The sequence below is a fragment of the Pempheris klunzingeri genome, chromosome 18 (genome assembly GCF_042242105.1).
Source record: "Pempheris klunzingeri isolate RE-2024b chromosome 18, fPemKlu1.hap1, whole genome shotgun sequence".
Classification (NCBI taxonomy): Eukaryota; Metazoa; Chordata; class Actinopteri; order Acropomatiformes; family Pempheridae; genus Pempheris; species Pempheris klunzingeri.
The window spans coordinates 3,742,310-3,762,546 of NC_092029.1; the positions used below are offsets into that span (position 1 = coordinate 3,742,310).

Genomic DNA, 20,237 nt, shown 5'->3' on the forward strand with positions numbered 1-20,237 from the left:
TGCTGAAATGATCATTTTGATAATCATGTAAGTAAATTGAAAGAAAATTCTAAACAAAAATGCCAAACTTTTCATAGAAAAGAGCAGAAGTCATAAGTTTTAATTGTAGAAGAGAATACAGCAGGTCTGGGTGAATACTAGATTCTGATTGGCCCCAGGATGTTTTCGGTGAACCCGTACGTTTACCTTTCTAAAGCACTGCCTACATTAAATGTGTAACCATAGCAACAGGGATGCAGTCGACACCTTTAAAAGACATTTACGTATCGTAAAATCTGAAGATTTTACAGAAAATGAGTAAGTAAATGGTATGATTATCACTTTAACAAGTTGGCACTGAACAGTGAATGAGAACATGACAACTGTGATGAGAGGGATGCAACTGAAGAAAGAATAAAAACAGTGTCAACATCTCCAAACTGCTCTTATAATGTTTGCACTCAACCACTTTATTTGTTAATGTGTTGTGACATCGGTGTCGCCTCATCTAATCACACATTTTTCACAATCACAAGGTTTTTTTGTTGCTTTGCCAAATAAAAAAAGATAAAAAACAGAAATGCGTCCACAACAGAGACGTAAAGTGGATGACAGACGATAGAACAGGTATCTGATAGCAGGCAGGGAAAGGTCACAGTGTCACCAGCATTAATAGATTTCCTTGCAGGGCGGCACAGCAGATATTGTGTGTTATTGATTGAAGTGCTATGGAGATCACATCATTTGAAATTTGAATGGTTACTCTAATGGATTTCCAAAATAAAAGGTCACAGGGTCTCACAGATCAATCAATAGATTTTTGTGAGTTTGATTAACCAGCGTGAGAAATTCTCATTTGAGAATTGAACGTTTGGTCTCCTGGTGGTTTGAGAAAAGGTCATAAGGTCAATAAAATCAATACTTGGCTTCCTGTGGAAAGCCTGAATTTACACTTTTTATTCCAATTGCTTTTTTCTTTTTTCTAGAAAACAGCATGTTGATGGACATTTTCTGCTTTTCTCAGTTTTTTTTATTGTTTTAAATTCAAAATGTTTGGTCTCTAAACTGCTGATTGAACAAAACAGGACTTTTTTTTAAGATAATGAACTGATTAATCAAAAAAGTTAATTAAGTCATTAATTGTAAATAAAAACCATCATTAGTAGCAGCTGCTGTTGTAATGGAAATATTACAATAGCAGCTTTTTGAAAAAGAAACAAATCTCCTCCTACTCTGTTGGACAAACGGCTCTTTGTGTCTCCTGCAGGTGTTTCATGTGTGCATTTAGCCTGTTTGTGTGTTTCCAGGCAGCAGAGTTGTCGATCAAGTTCCTCAGTGGAGATCGAGCGATGGAGGTGGTCCAGGTGGTCGGACCTCGACTCACCAAGCTGAGGAAGTACAACGCTGTGGGTCAACACACACACACACACACACACACACACACACACACCTTGTTTCAGCTCTCTACAGGTATCACACCTGTTTCTCTAATTTCCCCATGTTTTTTCCTCGTGTTGTCTTTGTGCCCTCGTGTTTAAGGCTGCTGAGCTCTACCTAAACATGGACCTCATCAAAGAGGCAATCAATGTCTTTATTGAGGGTGAGGAGTGGAACAAAGCCAAGAGAGTCGCCAAGGAGCTGGAGCCAAGGTCTCATGACCCCGCCACACATATACAACACAGAGAGCACCTCAATGTATCACAGTTATTATTATTATTATTATTTTCAAATCCAGAGATTTACACTAAATTCAAAGTCCAAATAAAGGTTAGAGCCACAAACATGAGGAGACACTAAATAAACCACCTTACTAACACACTTATAACCTCCATAACAAAACAGGAAGTTATCTCCAGCTTTAATCTTTAAATGTAATCTTTTAATGTATGTGATTACTGTGGTCTTTGACAGGTACGAGGACTACGTGGACCAGAAATACAAAGAGCACCTTAAGACCCAAGGCAAAGTTGACTCTGTACGTACAGTTACACACTGACATGATAGATAACATAACACGTGCAGTTTTCTAGAGGAAATATAGATATATATATATTGAACTAATCAGTTCATGTTTGATTTCCAATGGGCTTTAAATATATACACCGTCTGTCTTATCAGCAAAATCTTTAAGTGCAAATGAGGAAAATTTACCGTCCAGTTATTTTAACAGTGACTTAATAGTGGAATCAACTGAATGTTCCACACCAGCGGCAGCCATCTTGGTTGTTTAAGAAACTGTCTCAACTGGTTGTTGTAGCTCATCAAACCTGCCTCATATTAGATAAATGATTGTGATTAGCCTGACTGGGACAAAATCCACTATTAGTAAACCATGAGACATCATTTACTCACTCAAATCCTGTTGGGAAATCCTCTTACTGAAGAGGAAAAGAGTCTGAAATGAGTCCTCACAAAGCAAATCATTTGGGGCTGCCGGTGTGTGAACGTTGCAAAGTTACATCCAGTGCACTTTCCAATATAATTTTAATCAGAAACAACCAAAGTGAGATAGAAAACATTACTTAAATACTTTAAATAGTCTTATTAAAGGTTTGTGTCGTCATTATTTTTGAAACTGAAAAGCTGCTTTATGTTTTTTGCCTGCGTGTGTCTGCTCAGCTGGTGGGTGTGGATGTCATGGCAGCTCTGGACATGTACGCAGAGAGAGGCCAGTGGGAGAAATGTGTGGACACAGCATCCAAACAGGTACAGAATACACAATCAGCCTCACTCTCCTGGTTTTTTGATGAAAGTCGTGAGGAAAATGTGTATGTAAGTCAGTAAAACATGAACTTAACCTGCTCACACTCCCTGTTGTGTTTTGTCAGAACTTTAAGATCCTCCATAAGTACGTTGCTCTGTACGCCACACACCTCATCAAGGAGGAGGAGCCTCTGAAGGCCCTGCAGCTCTACATACAGCACGGAGCACCGCCAAACCCTCAGGTACCACACACACTTATTATGTCCGTCTTGCTTAGACTTATACTGTAAGAGCCTGTTTTGCTTCGTGCTTGACGTCTGGATTCAGGAAGGTTCTGCAAACATCCCTTTACTTGTTTATTAGAGCTACAACTGCAGCATAAAGTGTCAAACCTCATGTTTACTTGCCTGTTTCCTGTATTTTCATTGAAGCTTGAAGCATCTATGGAACGTTAACCGTTAAATTTCACCTTTTTTCTTTTTATCTCAGAACTTTAACATCTACAAGCGCCTCTTCGTGGACCTGATTAACCTCCCGGACACTGATGGACCGGAGTCTTACCGCATGTGGGCCGACCTCCGCAATTTCCTGCTGCAGCTGGTAGATCACATCTCGCTCCAAAGACGCTGTTAATCTCCAGTCTACTTGATGTATCTCATTTTTGTGATACCTGTGCTGTGTGTGTGTTTGCTTTTGTGATACTTTCAGTGCGAGAACATGTCCAGGTCAGCCGAGGCCAACTCTCCGGCTCGAGAGGACTTTGAGCAGACGCTGCTGATCGCTCACTACTACGCCACGCGATCCGCCGCAAAAGGCGCCGAGCAGCTGGTACGTAAAGCACGAAGACCTTCTACCTTTTACCTGCACGGATAGAGAATATCTCCTTAAACTGTTTCTTTGGCTATCGGAGCTTAACTCTCTGCGTCTTCCTCCACAGCCGGTGGTGACAGGTTGACAGTTGGCTTGTTTTATTACTAATTTTAAAATCAAAGCTCCCTCTTCTTCTGCTGTGTGTTTTCAGATCAGCATAGCAGCCAAGCTGTCGGTGTCTCTGCTGCGCCACACTGAGCTCGTTCCTGCTGACAAGGCTTTCTACGAGGCGGGCATGGCCTGCAGGGTGGGTCCACTGCTGAGAGGAGAAGACAGAGTAGTTCTTCCTCTCTCTTCCTCCACACCCGCACAACATGTCCCTTTCATATTCCAGTTTTTGTGTTGCTCATAGCCGAAAAACAATGTTTTTTAATCCGCGTTGGCGAAAAAACTCGGATGTTCATGTCAAGAAACATTTGTTCTAGAGGATCATCCCAATTCTTTCTTTTCTTGTTTTGGCAGTCTGTCGGCTGGGAGAACATGGCCTTCATCTTCCTCAATCACTTCCTGGATCTGTGTGATGTGAGTCAGCTATCACACGTCAACTGTAGGACAAGACATGAGGAAAATCTAATTTCCTCACATTTTATTGTACTTGATAAATATGTGATCATTTCCATCATGAGTCCGGTCTCCTTGGTGATCTGATCTCTGTTCTGTCTCCAGGCGATCGACGAGGGGACCCTGGATGCTCTGGACCACTCTGACTTCATCGACACCGACATTCCCTTTGAGGTTCCAGTTCCCACCAAACTCTGCGTCACCGTAAGACATCCGTCCACCTCGACACCCTGCTGAGCACACTGAGGTCGGGCCCATGAATGGGGCCAATATCGGTGCTGTGTTGGGCTCAGTTAGTTCTACATCCAGCCTTCATTCTGGGGAGGAATAACTATAGATGGAGCTGGAGCAGGTCCACGCAGTAAACATAAGGATCATGTAAATCCCAATAAATATTATTTTTTTGCCACATTAGCTGCTGTACGTCTTTCAGGAAAAATGACACCTACTATTGGATATAATCCAAAACCAAACTTCTAAATAAATTTTTTATTTTACATCTTAAAAGGGGCCAAAGGGGTTTGGGGGCCCCGGTGCCTGAGCTTCTGTATGAAGGGACAATATTTCTTGTTATGTTATGTTAATAAATGAGTCAACACAGACTAGATGACTCAGGTCATTTTGGGTACAGCTTCTTAAATATGAGGATTTTGATTTGATTTGATTTTGATATTGTTTTATTCCACGTGTGTGTGTGTGTGTGTGTGTGTGTGTGTGTCACAGGACGCCCAGCGGGAGCAGATCCGTGACTGGGTGCTGATGGTGTCAATGGACAATCGGTTGGAGCAGGTTCTGCCGCGTGACGAGAGAAACTCGTATGAAGCCTCGTTGGTGGCCACAAACACCGGCCTCCGCTCTCTGCCCTGCATCCTCACTGGTAACACACACACACACACACACACACACACACACACAGATACATGAAATAAACCTTTGCCTTCCATCACGTGGCTGCTAGAGTTGACGTCCCAGTATATTAAATGTGAATGTACCCCTCAGTCTGTGGTGCTCCTCCCTCCAGGTTACCCCGTGCTCAGGAACAAGGTCGAGTTCTCGCCTGGGGGGAAAGTAGCCAACAAGGAAGACTGGAACAAATTCCTCATGGCCACAAAGGTGAGAGCAGACAGACAGGCAGGCAGGCAGGCAGACAGGCAGACAGGCAGACAGGCAGACAGGCAGGCAGGTGTGTTGGGGCGGCTCGAAGAGGTAGAGTCGGCCGTCCATCAGAAGATCCCAAGTGTCCTTGGGCAAGACGCTGAACCCCAACAGAGCTCCAGCGTATAAATGTGTATGAAAGAATAGTCTGATCCATCTTAGATTCCTCCTGTATGAATATTGGGTGAATGAGGATGTGAAAGCACGTTGAGAGGTCATGGCGTTATGCAAATACAATGGGAGCGGATCTGTGATCTGTTAATCCCATTAGAACCTGTGTAGCTGACACACGCTGAAAACAAAGAGGAAATGTACATACACATCGATTTCTTCTAAAGGATTTTGTGCTCTAACCACTCAAACCTGAATAGTTGAATCTCAGACGTTTTACTGAAGTCTGACCTCAGATTACTTCAAGTTTTTAATATTTAAATCAGATTTCAATACAAAGGGTGATATTTAGAGTCATAATATCCCCGATATTGTCTCCACTACACATCACTAAACTGACAGTCATGAATAGTTTCCTTTGGTTCAGGTGACAATATCACACACACACACACACACACAGGAAGCTTTCTGATGTCTCACTTGCAAAAGCTACAAAAGCTTTCACTGGGTTTCATCATCTCTCTCTACATCAGTGATTTTCTGCGCATCAGCAGATTCGACTAATCTCAGCGTCATTATTTTTACTTCAAATTCAGTTCAAAAATACTTCATTTGTCCCTCAAGGGGTGATTCAAGGCAAAGCGTGCCATTACTCAACGTAAACACTTCATTTACACACAGAAACTCTAAAAAATGAATTAATAACAGTGGTCAGTAAATAGCTCACCAACAACATCCAGCAGAACAAAGACTCATATTAAGTCAAATAGAACAAATATAAAAGGTTTTATGTGTCTGTGCAGAAGGTAAACTGAACATTTCTTTCTCTCTGGCGGTTCACGAGTCTAAAAGCTTCTAGCATAAAACCAAACTTCCATCTTTGTGTTTTACATGCAGGGAATCTGAGATGCATGATCTTTGGGTTTCACCAGTAATTTCAGAGCTGACATTAACAAACCTAACACTCAGTTTTTATCCTTTTGTCAAAGAGATATAAATCAGCAAGTGAAGCAAAAAGTCTCATGTCTGCATGAAACACACACACACACACACACACACACACCCACACACACACACACACACACACACACCCTCCATGTGTGACAGTGAATGTTGGATCAGTTTTGTGACTGGTGGTTTGTTTGTGTTTGTCTTCCCTGTAGACGACTCACAGTCCAGAGTGTCAGGACGTCCTTGAGTTCCTCAGCCAGTGGTGCGGCGGCCTGCAGGCATCTGGGTTCTCCTTCCACTGACACACACACACACACACACACACACACTTCATCCATCTGTCTGTGCTCTCTCACCTCTCTTCGTCTGTCTCCTCTCTGTCACTCTGTTGTCTGTTTCATATGTCCAACCCTTATTAAAAATATATTTATTCAGCTTTTAATTTCTATTTTCTGTAAATTTTTATCTCCTTTCGTGGTGGTTTTAAAAACTTCTCGGAAAAATAACTTCACTTTATTATTTCTTGCTGAAATTGTAAGCAGTTTAATTAAAAAAGTGATCACAATATAACTTAAAATCAGGCACATATTCCAATATGTAATAACATAATGGGTGTTTTTAAACCTGGGCCCCAGTTCTACATATTTTGGGCAGGAAGAAAAAGGTTTGGAATTGGTCCAGTAGATCAGATCATCTCAAAAACAGGCTGCAGTAACGTGATCCTTTGGGGAAACTACACCCGATCAAAACACTTCCAGTAAAAGTCCTTGTTTTAGCCACTGACAGGCTCAGATTGTCTGACGACATCTTGGAAAGGATCTTTTTCATTTAACCAGAAACAGCCGTTATTTATCGCTCTCTTCAAACCCACCAGACTCCATTGACAAAAACAGCAGTTTTACCTCACAGAACACAGAAGTTGCTTCGATCAGTTAGTTAGTTTGTGTCATTGTCTTTACAAAAATGACATGAGAGTTATAGAAATGTGCTCATTGTAACTCTCAGCAGGAGAGCAGAAGTGGATTTACCAAAACAGTGAAGCATTCCTTTAAAATGTGAACACTGTCACAGCAAAAACAATAAAATTAAATAAAAAGTTTTAAAGAATTCACAGTCTTTTTATTAGATTATTACTGGGATTAGTTCAAGCACAGAAGGCATCTGAATGTTGATCTTTATAATACAAGCAGACCTCTAAACTAAATCTAATCCAATAATAATGTGATATTTACTCCAAAGTCTTGTTTGGAGGCTTCATGGTAGATTTTTACTGTTACTGTCAACAAATCCCATGAAAAGACCCAAACCTGCAGCGTGTTAGTTCCTCTCCTAATACTTGATACTGGTCCCTGCTGTAGACGTGAACCAGGTGACAAATATATAGATTAATTTTTAAAGACTGTCCATCAGCCTCCTGAGGCCGCTGGTCACTGTGGTTGGCAGCAAACGTTACTTAAACAGGAGTAAATTGTGCCTTTTTCTGGGGACTATTTTCACCGGCGGATCGATATGCATTTCGTGCCCAAGTGATTATTTCCAGGACACACAAGCCTCCCACAGACTTCCTGTGCTTACACTTTATTTTTGTTCTCCGACTCGTCAGTTTATCCTCAGCAGTCACCATGGAAACGCACACCTCCACGTCTCCCGCATCACTCATCTCTCCTTCGATCCTTCCTGCTCCTCTTTCTCCCGTCAGGAGGACTTTTTCTCTCTCAGGACGGCATCGCTGAACAAAAGCCAAAGGTTTCTGTCAGATTGTGATACTTTAATGGGTTCGACTGGGATTGGAGGAACTATTTAATGTGAACAGTGAGGAATGAGCTGTGTGCTTCAGATGCCGATGCCTTTTACTGTGTGTTTGATATGGAATGTATTTTGTTAATAAAGGTAAACTAGAGTTTTCACGTCCTGCTTCGAATCCCTTTCTATTGTGTCGTTTTTACTCATTTAGAATTTAGAGGAAAACCTGTTTGTTGTCTAAATGTCAGGAAACTTTATATGGGAGTCAAATTGTTTCTTTAAATTACTGATCTGTGCGCTCAGGACACTAAACTGGCTCCTAATCTGCCTCTTCATTCATCAAGCCTGGACCTCAGCGTGCATTTGTTTCTGTTTCCTTTAGCTTCTTGAAAGAGCTTCAGTTCCTCCTGAATAACGTTCAGTCACTTCTGGCGCTCCTGTCTGGGATTCTTTGCAGCCTCGTCGCTGCGTCTGTCTGAATCTCTGCAGACAAACCGGCCGCCGATGGTCCAGACAGAAGCTGAGGATCTCTGATCTCTCTCCAGTAACGAGGCCTCACACGGCTTCTTTAAAGCCAGTTTACGAGGCGGGTGTTTTCATCCAGATGCTCTCTTACCAACAGGCCTGCTCCTCCCTCTACCAGAGAGAGTCTTCTTTGATCCAGAGGCCATTTTCTCTCTCAGAGATGCAGAAAACACATAATAAGTTCTTATACTGCGTTGTTGAGTGTTGAGAGTTGTTCCTGAACAGCAGACCGTTGCTCTGCGGCCATTATTATAGAACAAACCCCTTCAGGTGTCTTCAGGTCCCGTCGGGGTTCTTTCTCTACATCATCCATTACAGAGGTTGACGTTTTAAAGCAACTACAAGGAACAAAAGTGGAAATGTTTCCCGTATTTCCCATGAGCACCACCTCCTCGTGTCCTTCAGCCTGGTGCTCATCGATCATCGTACTATAACTGCAGAAAGGTTGGCGGTTCTTGCTTTGCTTCACAAATGCAGCAAACGTTAATTACATTCAACTAACGACACCCAGATTAGTTCTAACCACAAATGTGAATTCCTTTATTGGTGTAAAAACCTCTTCTCCCATTACTTCCTGAGTAAATCAGACGTACCTGTGCAGGAGGAAGAGGATTTTAATCGTTTTATCTCCTGCAGTTCTCTTCATCTGTTGACTGACGGCGTGTTTCTCTACTGCTTTATTTCTTTTCTTTACTTTCTCTCTCTCTGCTCCAGGATCGGCCTTAATCTCAAAATATGACATTGAATCATCACAATGCTATCTTTGTCTGGAAAAAGGTTACGGCAGGCTGGTCTGGTCTGTTTGCCGTAAACTGTTTGCTCCTATTTTGTGTGGAATTGGAAAATAGAAATAGAAAACAGGAATAACAGGAATAACAGGAATAACCAGGCTTCAGTATTAACTTAAGACGGCTTCATAACTGGTTAAAAACTCCTTGTAGCTGCTTTAATATTCCACTTGTCTCTCCCGTCTTCTCTGAGCCGGTGAATCTTACTGTCGGTCTCTCTGCGTCTCCTTTCAGAATAATAACTCTGAGTCAGAGAACAGGTGGAGCTTCCTCACTTTGTGTCTGTTAGATGCTGAACTGGATTGTTTCCACTGTGTCAGCGTCGCTGTGTGGATCTCATGAGGGCCGGTCTGACTCAGGCTGGTCCTGGATCCATCTGCAGAAACTCTGAATCATGTTTTGAATTGGAACTCCTCCGATTGTCTCTTTTAAGGTCTTTCCTGTTTGCCAGCACTTCTCACTGAGTCAGATCATTTATTCATTTCTTGCGCTGCAGGTTATTCTGTGTTATTCTGGCTGTTCTCTGTTGTCTCTGCTCTTTATTGCCTTTAAATGTCCATTTATAACGTGAGTCTTTTCGCTGTGTGAAGTCTGTTAACGGCAAACAGACTGTAAAACGTAGTTATAAAGATGTGAGATAACTGGACCTGTGTATTCCCCTAATCTGTGACCAAACTGTCAGTGGTCAAGTTGGATTGTGGGTAACGTAGGCAGCAGGTATAGACCAGCGTGAAGCTTGGACAGATTAAAAGAGATGATGTCTCTGGTTCTGCTGCACCGATTTAGATCCTTTTTGCTTTAAGATGTCCGTGATGAGTTCACATACTAAACCAGTGGACTAACACTGAATTAATCCACTATTAGGGGTAAAATGTGGGGGTTTTGATCACTGGTGGTGCTTTGTGAGCAGGTGTTTGTGTCTTAAAGCCTCTATAATCAATGTTTTATAGTAATTTATCAAATGATAATGTGAAAACAATGTGAACGCCAGCGCTCCTCGGCTTTGTGGAGCGAGTTTCAGCTCATCGCTCAGCTGTCCGACCCCCAACTTCACTGTTCTGGTTCACTGCCACCGCTCTAGTGCCGTTGTCTAATCCTGAGCTGGACATGGATGCATGTTTAAGGAGAATTAAGGCTGAAAACTAGCAGGATCAGGACCAGGTTACTCTGGAGGGATCAGTCTCTGCGGTAACGCAGGTCAGATTTATTTAAACCTCCTCTGTGAAATAGTATTTCCTGAAAATAAGACTGATTCGCTGAACTAAACCTGGATTAAATGTTAATCTGTCTTTAGAGAAAACCCCCCTCTGGACAGGAAACTCATTGGGAATTAATATATTTTTCATTTCCTAAAACAGGTCACAGGTTAATATTGGTGATGTCGAGTGTGTTCCTGGTGTGTGAGGATGTTCGGTGAATTATCACCACGTTGTCTCTACAGAAACACATTTAATACAGATTTTATTTGTTTTTATAGTAAGAAACGTGCATCTATGTGTATATATATAAGAAGTTTATACCTTATTGATACATGGATACACTTTATTCTGCCAAACTTTTACTTTAAATTGGAGTACTGTACATGCTGCACTGGCTCCACCTGCTTATTTACTGTGTCCAACCTGTTTAAATCTCAGGATATACAGGTTTTACTACAGTATGTGTGTATATATATGTATTTATAGTACAACACGTCATTCTCCTGCTGCAGTACTTTATGTCTTTATTCCAATTAGATTTGAACTGAAACTCTTTTAATGTTTCATTTGACATATTTTAATATCTTTTTATATATATACTTGTATCGGTGCTGTTGGAGGAAGCCTGAGAATGAAGATTTTCTTCAGTTTATTTTGTGAATATTGATCAACAGCAAAAGGTTCCCACATAACTTGGGATGGTTATTGTGGGAACTCTCCCATCAAGAGTCGCCTTTTATCAATATTCACCAATAACCACAATCTTTCCCCTAAATAAGGTTAATATGTGAAATGAAATGACAAAAGCCACACGGTAAATCATTGAGTGGTTTATTTTATTGTTCAGCAATCTTATAAAACACTGTTATGGATGAATTTATTGCAAAAACGTAAATACACACATTGTTAATCCACAACCTTCTTTTAAACTGCAACTAATTTTATTTCCTTTGTGTTCCTTTCATCCATAATCAATACATCATATCAGTGAAAAAAACATGAATACAGAAGTACAAAAGCTGCACATGAACATCTTAATACATAAATAATCTACTTAAAGGATAAAATTAGATTATATTGTCGTTTTCTGCCTTTTTGGAACGTTGTGATAATATAATATAATATAATATGTCTTCCCTGATAATTCTTTAATTCAATCATTTTATCAATAAATGTTTCAAAATTGACTTTAAACAGAAAGTTTCAAGACATTTTACAGATAAGAAAAAAAAGTCTTTGCAACACCCCAAAACTTTTAGATTCAGACTCAGATTCACTTTGTAATTTAGAAATACTGATCGCAGCCACACGTTCAAACTCAAAACAAGTTTCTAGGAGTTTGAACAGAGTCTGAATCTGACATGAAGCCTTGTCAATGCACTCGGCGCGGTTTGTGCTGTTCATGCACATCTACTGTTCGTACTCTTCATGCATTACAGCACAAAGTGTGCACCGCCTCCTCTCCCAGCAGGGATACTGAACATCCGCAATCAATACAAAAGCCCGTGTGTTTGGGGAAAATGCATTAGTAAGTGATAACTCAGGAGATTTCCTGCTCTGCTGCCGGCTCCACGTCTCCTGAAACTGAACATACTCACCTACACAGTTCAGCCTGGAAAAGACAGACATTAGACTAAAATACAGTTATTTCATCTGAAAGAGAGACTAACATAGCTTCAGGAGGCGCTGGGACTCCTGAGAGGTCCAAAAATGTGCGTTTTATTTGATGGATTCACAACATTAGGGTAAAAAAAGATCCTGTTTTATGTTTATGGTGTTTTCATGAATTTGCAGCTGGTAAATCTGGTGGTACTGAAGCAAAGCAGGCCAAAGTGGACCCATGCAGGCCAACGGGAGATTAACAGAAAACACAAACAGAAGAAGAAACTCTTCTCCAACATTTTATCTTTACTTAATTCCTTTATTCTACATGTCTGACGGCGGCTGCACACACTCAGAATGAGGCCTCCTGCAGACCTGCTAATGTGAATATTTCCCCTTTTGTCTTCACTCAGACTAATAATCTAAACTCTCTTTGTTGTTGTGGGTTTATTTTACTGCACATAATTCTTACCTTAATCACCATCTTCACTTTGTTTTGCCATTATCACATCTAATGTAGCTTAGTCAGACATCATCAGCGAGGACTTTTACTCAACCTGCACGTCAGACAGCACTTGGAAGTTTGATCTTCTTGAGGACAACAAATAAAATATTTTTTCTTTTATTTTGGTGGTTTAGGAGGCCGATCCGAGGAGGAGGGTGATGTAAGTGAGATGCAACAGAGCAGAAACATAAATAAGATGGTGGTGATGGAGCAATCGGGTGAAAGCTGTGTGAACGAAGTAACATTTTATGCTCTTACAGAGTGAGACGCTCTCCTGTCTGTGTTTTGGGTCACTAAATGATAAAAAGGCAGTTTGAGTTCAAACAGGGTCCAGTTCCTACTGAAATGTGACTGATCTGATCTGCAGAAAAACATGAATACAGTTACATTGATGAGGTTTCTGACTTTAACGCATTTGGTTTTCTGGTTTTATCTTTGAGCGTTAGGGGACCAAGAAATCCTAAATTTTATCAAAAGGGAGGACAAACCAACCGGAAAACACGACTCTGACGGGCTAACACGCCTATCAAGCGAGCAAATTCTCCTTCAAAACGTCTTAATAGATCCTTAATTATTCTATAATTCTCAAAATCTTCACAACACACGTTCAAAAAATGTTACATTTACTGTCAAAACCCAAATTTCTTTTATATAAATTTTAAAAATCTGAGAGAAGTTGAGACCACCACAGTGGCCACTAGTGGCCTGTAATGGTACTGCATCAAGTTGTTCCATATTGGCTTGACTTGGTGCATCCCAGATACAAACCTACCATCTTTATTACACAAAGACGTGTTGGCATGAGAGTTTTTAGTCGTCTTTCAGCTGAGCATTGTGTGTGAGTCTGGATTCGGCCACTAGAGGCAGCCTCACATCCCCTGAACACTCTCCGTTCACTCGGTTCACCGTTGAGTTTCAGCCACTCTCTTGGCATTCACCGCGTGCCTTAATTGTATGGACATTTAAATCAAGGTCCGCTGTGAACACGAGGAGAGACGACCCATATTCTTCTGCTTCTTGCTTTTTGTCCCCCCCAACATTTCCTCCAGCAGTCCCACTTTATTCCTTCATGTTTATCTGACTGTGATCCAGCTGTTTGGTTGTGGTTTCCAGGTCAAGTGACGCTCACCTAGGGGGTCATACAGTCTGTGTTCACTGCCTTTATTAAGGATAAATGTGCAATATTATATTATATTATCACTGTTTAGGACAAATTAGTTGTATTTAGGTGCAAATGTTGACCATACTGGCTACAATATTTATTTCTTAGATGATATATACTCATAAAATGCACACAGACTATATTAACCACTGACTGTACCAAGGATTAACACTGACTATAGCATTTCTGACGACAAGGATGCTGATTATACTGGATGTTGCCATCATACAGACGACAATTACGTGTAGTACATTATGTATTAAGACAGAATAGTGGCTCAGCACTGTCACATCACAACCACAAGGTTTGGTTCTCAGCTCTGAACGCCTTCTACGTTCATTTTTTTTTTCCCCTGCAGTGCTGTGTCTCTTCCTGCAGCCTAAAAATCAACAAGCAGCTCAGGAGAATTTGAAATGCTATAGTGGTCTATAAGTATCGGCCCAGGATGTCCTGCTGACCTCCAAACACCGGGCTACGTGCTGGGACAGCTTCTGGCCAAGGACAAACCATGTCTGTATCATAATTCTACATATCCTCTGGCTATATTGACTATTTCAGGATTAATAATGATGTATACTAACTGTGACGTCTTAAAATGACAAAGCCAGCATCTTGCATGCTTTAGCCCTGTTGCTATAAATGCTATTTTTTCCAAAAAATATGCCATGAATGTGTTTTTGAAGCATCCACACGGCCAATAGTTCCCGTTAATCTCTCATTTTAGTGTGGAAATCATTTTGCAGACTTAAAACCACAGCTTTGACCTCTTTTTCTTTTTAAGCCCTTGAAACAAAATAACGTGTGAGTGATTCAACCAAAGAGCCTTTTTCCCCTCTGAGCTTTCTGCCTCCTTTTTTTCTTGTCTTGCTTGAGCATCCCCAACACTTCAAACTGCATTTCATACCACCATAATGCAATTTCGCCTACAGTAGAAGCACAGTGCATGGCGCTTCACTGAGGTGGATCGTCTGACTGGAGCATTTGTAGGCTGCGTCTCTGAGTGAAATGAGTGGAGACCAATAATGGCTTCCTGGAAGACTGGAAAACACGTTTGAAAAAAAAAAAAAAAAAACTGAAATATGCAGCATGGAGAAGAAAATGGTTAAAAGTGATGTAAGGATTTGCAGTTATTGAGGATGCACAGGGGGGGAAAAAACAGCAGTATGGTCCTTTAAGCAGCACTGCGGACCATTAAAGCATCACCCTCCATTATCCAGCAGCAGCAGCAGCAGCAGCAGCCATAATGCACGTTCTTATACACCACTGCATTAATGACACAGCTGCAGGGGAGGAAGCTGCTGCTGCTGCTGCTGCTGCTTTACTCCTCAGCCCACATGAGAACACAACCCTGTCAGCTCCTCAAACATCACACCACCTCCTGCAGATTTCTCCTCTCCGGCTTTTAATTCTGCTGCAGATGGAGGAGGAGCAGCATCTGTGGTGCTCAGCGGCTCCCCGGCAGAGGAGAGGAGGAGGTGGACCCATCTGCAGCCTCATTACCCGCTCACATGCTAATGACCCAGATAGCTCATGTAGGCTAAAAATGCAGAAGGGGAGGAGGGGGGGAGGGAGAGAGGGAGGGAGGGCTGCCTTTGTGGGGGTCGGGCGTGTGTGTTAGAGCCTGAATTAAAAATGATCGAGCACAAACACCCACACAGAATCTCAGAAATGACTCAAATGATAAGATAGTGAATAACCATGAGGCCCGTGTTCCATGATAAAGGATGAAATGATGAATAACAGAATTATTACAACATCACTGCAGTAATACACCATGAAACACCAGGCAAACCTCACAGATGCGTGTATTTGTAATGGGATCTGGGTGTGTGTGTGTGTGTGTGTGTGTGTGTGTGTGTGTGTGTGTCTGCAGCCCTTTGCAATTTGAGAAAGAGACAGAAAAGAGAAGTTCCGCAGAGCACGACAGCACACTGCGGCTGCTGCAGGAGCTCACTTAGCGCAGATGAAAGGAGCTGGTGGAGGTTTAACACCCACAAGGCCTGAACACGCTCGTGCGTAAAAATGAACAAATGTTTGATGCCCAAATGTGTGTGTGTGTGTGTGTGTGTGTGTGAAAAACCGAACAATACCTCTCAGCGGCAGGGTGCAGGAGAAATGGCGCAGCTTTCTTTTTTTTTTTTTCACCATCAGCGGATATTTATTGAGGTTTGGTGCAGTCACAAAAAAGGCAGCCAAGACCTCCAAAAAACACACCGACGCAGGCGGTTCTGCTTGTCCGGTGATAGGACGCTTTAAGCCGGCTTGATTTGCGTGCGCCGCCCGGTCCGCGGTGCTCTCCTCTGGAGGTCCATGCAGGGATGCTGAGGATGCGGAGGAAGAGGAAGGATGCGGAGGTCGGAGCGTCCTTGTTCTGCAGCTGAATTGACATACACACACACACACACAAAAAAAAAAAAAAACGGTTCTTTTTTTCTTTTAAAGCACAAATAGTCCAAACCCAGAAGAGCACCGGAGCCAAGCGACAGACTAAACCCTGAAAAATCAGGTTTTGGGTGTGCTGGGTGCAGTCAGGAGGTGGATACAGTAGCTGAATGGATGGAGGGAGAGAGGTTGGGCGCAGTCAGAGGGAGATAGGAGAGGAGGAGAGGAGGAGAAGGGGAGGGGGTGGTCCTCTGAAAGAGAGGGAGTCAGATGAAGCCAGGTTTTTACATCCTCGGCTCCAGCTTCCAGCTCTGTCCTCCCTCATGCTGTTCACCCTTTTTTTCAGAGGATGGAGGGGGGGGGAAGGAAGAGTGTGAGCATCTGCCTCTCCAAACAGACCAAGTGAAACAATCCATGTGACTCTGAACTAAACAAAACTGCCATTAATACGACGTTTTAACCTTCAGGAAACAACAGATCCTACAAAGCAGCAGAAAGAAACACAGTATTACACCCTTATGTGAATCATACACCTTCATCTGCTGCTTCGACGGCCTCCGACTCTTCTGGGTTCAGGCTTTGCTCCAGATTTTGGCTGCAGGGATTTGCTTCCACTCAGCCACAGGAGCACCACTGAGAGGGTCTCTGGGGTTGGGATTTCATGCCTGGCCACTTTGCGGATAGGGTTGATGTCAGGACTCAAGTTCTGCCACATCAAACTGGCTTTGTGCACAGGGGATATTGTCAGGTTGAACCAGGAGAGGAGGGCCTTCCCTTCACTTCCCAAAATATCATTTTATGGTTTCTTTGCATTCAGATTCTCCTTAATCTGGATTAAAACACCAAACTAAACCCATTAGAAACAACTCAAAATGTACAAAAAGGTGGATACAGGCCTTTGTGTTTGGATAATAAAGACCCGGAGCTTGTTTGTACTTGGACGTCTGTGAGAAGATTGATTTAAATTTAATCTGAGGCTAAATTAGCTCGGCACAAACACTGGAGGCAGAAAAATATGGCCTGACCTTGGCTTCATCAAACAACTAAAAGCTGCCTAATTTCCATGTTGACTCTTGTGTATTTAACAAATACAGATTAAGACAGATTAAGGAGCCTTTAGTCTTATATTACAACTAATTTTCTCCTTTGTGGTGGAGGCTAAAATCACCCTGTTCTCCGTCTGCTAAACATGAGTGTCCCAAAAAGACAGAGACTTCCTGTGAAAGCTGCAAAAAAAAAAAAAAAAAAAAGCCATTATATGGAACAAATTAACAAAACCCGTCCAGTCAAGTGATTTTAGTTTCATTCATGTCTGTTTTATGAGGATATAAAACGTGTAAACCATTAAAACAGATCCATTCAGGCCTTTTTTCTTGTGCTCCCTTTGTCTCACTCCTCTGGTTTTCAGGCTAAATATTTAATCAGTCAGTATTTCACATTTTACTCCATTTTGTAGCCGAGGGTTTGATGGAGTGGCGGTGAAGTGGAGCTCAAAATGACCAAAACCCGGCTCTGATTTTAGGACGACTTAAATGTTAATGAGGTATCCGGCCAGTGGGAGTTATATGAGGGTTGTATAATATTATACTGGATAAATTTCCACTCGCGGAGGGAACCAGAAACAACTAGTATCCCCTAAAAGATTTGTGAGCGAGCTGACATTAAACTGCATGTTTCTACAACTGTCTTCCTCTTTGGTGGAATGTCAAATTGTGCACAAGCCTCCTGAATTATTGATGATTCCCACCTTCGTACAGGAATAATCAGGCGCTGAAATTAATATCTTTCCAGCATGAGCAGCAGCGTTCCTCCCGGGTTCGTCCATATGGCTCGTCAGCTGCCCCCACCACCACCACCACCAACCCATCCCTTCCTCAGCCCAGCCCAGCAGACTGGGAACCAGTAGACTGATGGGGGGCCGCTGTGCACCCATTTGACTGCCCCATCACACCCACAAACCATCAAATAGCCTCATTTTCAGCTTTACAAGCTTTACTAGTTAGAATCTGAACAATACAGCTGGTCGATCTGAGTGTTCGAATGTGCTTGTGATGCATTTTGACACACAAAACATATAAATAGTTATATCTTATTTGTCAGAACTGAAATTTCACTGTCCTCTTAGACTTAGACTTTTCTTTATTGATCCCCCATAGGAGGAAATTCACACGTTACAGCAGCAACAATAGAAAAAAGAAAGAGTAAAGAAAACAGCAGTAGAAAATAAGCAATAACAAATAAATATATGTTGTAATGATAAATAAATATTTACACTATGGACACAAAATGTACAAGTATGGACTCTTATGTATTTTATGCTGTTTGTATATTTCACAGACAGCTTCTACATGTCACATATTCATATTGATCAAGTTTACACCCATTACATTTGATTACCATTATCTATTATGTTCTTATTGTTATCCTGCAGTATTTATAGTAGCATCATTCTATTGAATTATATTCTATTGCTACAGTTTTTACCATAAGATGGTTTGGTTTCAGTATTTAATATTATGTGATGTTTTGGTTTTAGCTTGTGCGGCAATGCTTTAAACAGAAAAACCCCCTTCGGCTACATTTACATGTATAATAGAGAAGCAATAGTTGCCTGAATTCCCCGATAACCTGACTTTTATTTAATAATCATGGTTAATATATAGAAGAATCAGTAGGTCATCAAAACACAAAAGCGAGAAAGGGAGAACTGATTGCCTCAAACATGTTAACAAATTCACAGGTTAATATAAGACATGACAGCTTAATCCATGTTGCTTTGTGCACTTTGCACCTCTATATTTCTCAACCTGTCTGGCTTCAGCAGTTTAAGCGTTTTAATGCATCACAAATGCATGAAATTACCGGATGAGATAAAACTTTGCTTCTTAAATGAAGATGTGGTGTGTTAATGAAGTTACGCTCGATTATGAGCCTAGTTAAGTCAAAATAAAATGACTTCAGGCATTTACATAGGTCAGAGCATAGTGCCTCAGACTAGTTTTAATTAAGTTATTGTGATAAAGATTGCGTGAACTGTTTCTGAGACATTGGGGAATTGGCTGCTTGTGCATAAAATTGAATAGATGAACCAATATTCCACATTACAATAAAATAAAAAGAACAAGAAAGAAAAGAATAACACTTTGGGGTAAAAATAACAAATGGAATTTGTAGTATAATTGTGATTTTGTATAAACTCATTCAAAATATCATGCTAGATCTCCGGCTCAGAGGCACTGAGAGTGGGGCTATAAGCAAAAATACCTGTCACAATTTAAAGGGCAGTCCAATTAAAACAGCCACATGAAACACCAGCATAACAACAGTGACATCTTAACAGAAGTAAAGCTCACATGACTGTGCTTTCTGTTATACAATTTAAAATGTCTGTGGTATTTTTGTGCAGCAACTGTTGGAATGATTTGGAACAACACCAAACTCCATTCATAATTCTATCAAATTAGTGTTATTGAGGTTGTTGGTGACAGGGAGCACCAATAAAACAACACTGATACTTTTACAGAGATAAAGCTATCATGCCTGTGTTTTCGGTTATACAAAAGCAATTGTCTATGGCATTAGTTTGCAGCACAACAGCTCGAGTAGTTTGCAACACCAAACTCCATTCAGAATTCTTGCAATTTAGTGTTATTGTACTTATTGGTGGCAGTAAACATCTTCAAAGTGTACTTATCGATTATTCTGAGAAATAAGGAGATCATCTGGTGAATTCTGCACCCATGTTATGTCAATTAAATGCTCTAGTGGAAAGAACAAGCAAAAGAATAACAAGAATTTTTCTAAGTTATTATTGGGCGATAATATTTATACAAGGATTCAGAGTTGCTTTTGAGTGGCAGAAGCCTAATATGATGTCTGAATGTATGTGGTGCAAATTTAGACGGGTTGTTTTGTTTATAGTCAGAGTTGAGTAACACGTGGGCACCTTGACATTACACAAGTTCGTGTTAGATAAGGTCTGTTATGTATCTTAGCTAACC

The 20,237-nt window shown here is 41.3% G+C and overlaps 1 protein-coding gene across 1 annotated transcript in view; it reads left to right on the forward strand.

The window, feature by feature from the left end:
• ift172 (intraflagellar transport 172) overlaps window positions 1-6,722 on the forward strand; it is a 37,887-nt gene extending 31,165 nt beyond the window's left edge. Inside the window, exons 36-48 of the mRNA XM_070849069.1 lie at window positions 1,287-1,385; window positions 1,519-1,628; window positions 1,891-1,954; window positions 2,599-2,685; window positions 2,808-2,924; window positions 3,172-3,282; window positions 3,391-3,510; window positions 3,704-3,799; window positions 4,015-4,074; window positions 4,219-4,317; window positions 4,837-4,990; window positions 5,135-5,226; window positions 6,543-6,722. Coding sequence (XP_070705170.1) covers window positions 1,287-1,385; window positions 1,519-1,628; window positions 1,891-1,954; window positions 2,599-2,685; window positions 2,808-2,924; window positions 3,172-3,282; window positions 3,391-3,510; window positions 3,704-3,799; window positions 4,015-4,074; window positions 4,219-4,317; window positions 4,837-4,990; window positions 5,135-5,226; window positions 6,543-6,632 — 1,299 coding nt within the window. The 3' untranslated portion in view covers window positions 6,633-6,722. The remainder of the gene's footprint in view (window positions 1-1,286; window positions 1,386-1,518; window positions 1,629-1,890; window positions 1,955-2,598; window positions 2,686-2,807; window positions 2,925-3,171; window positions 3,283-3,390; window positions 3,511-3,703; window positions 3,800-4,014; window positions 4,075-4,218; window positions 4,318-4,836; window positions 4,991-5,134; window positions 5,227-6,542) is intronic.
• The last annotated feature ends 13,515 nt before the right edge of the window (window positions 6,723-20,237 follow it).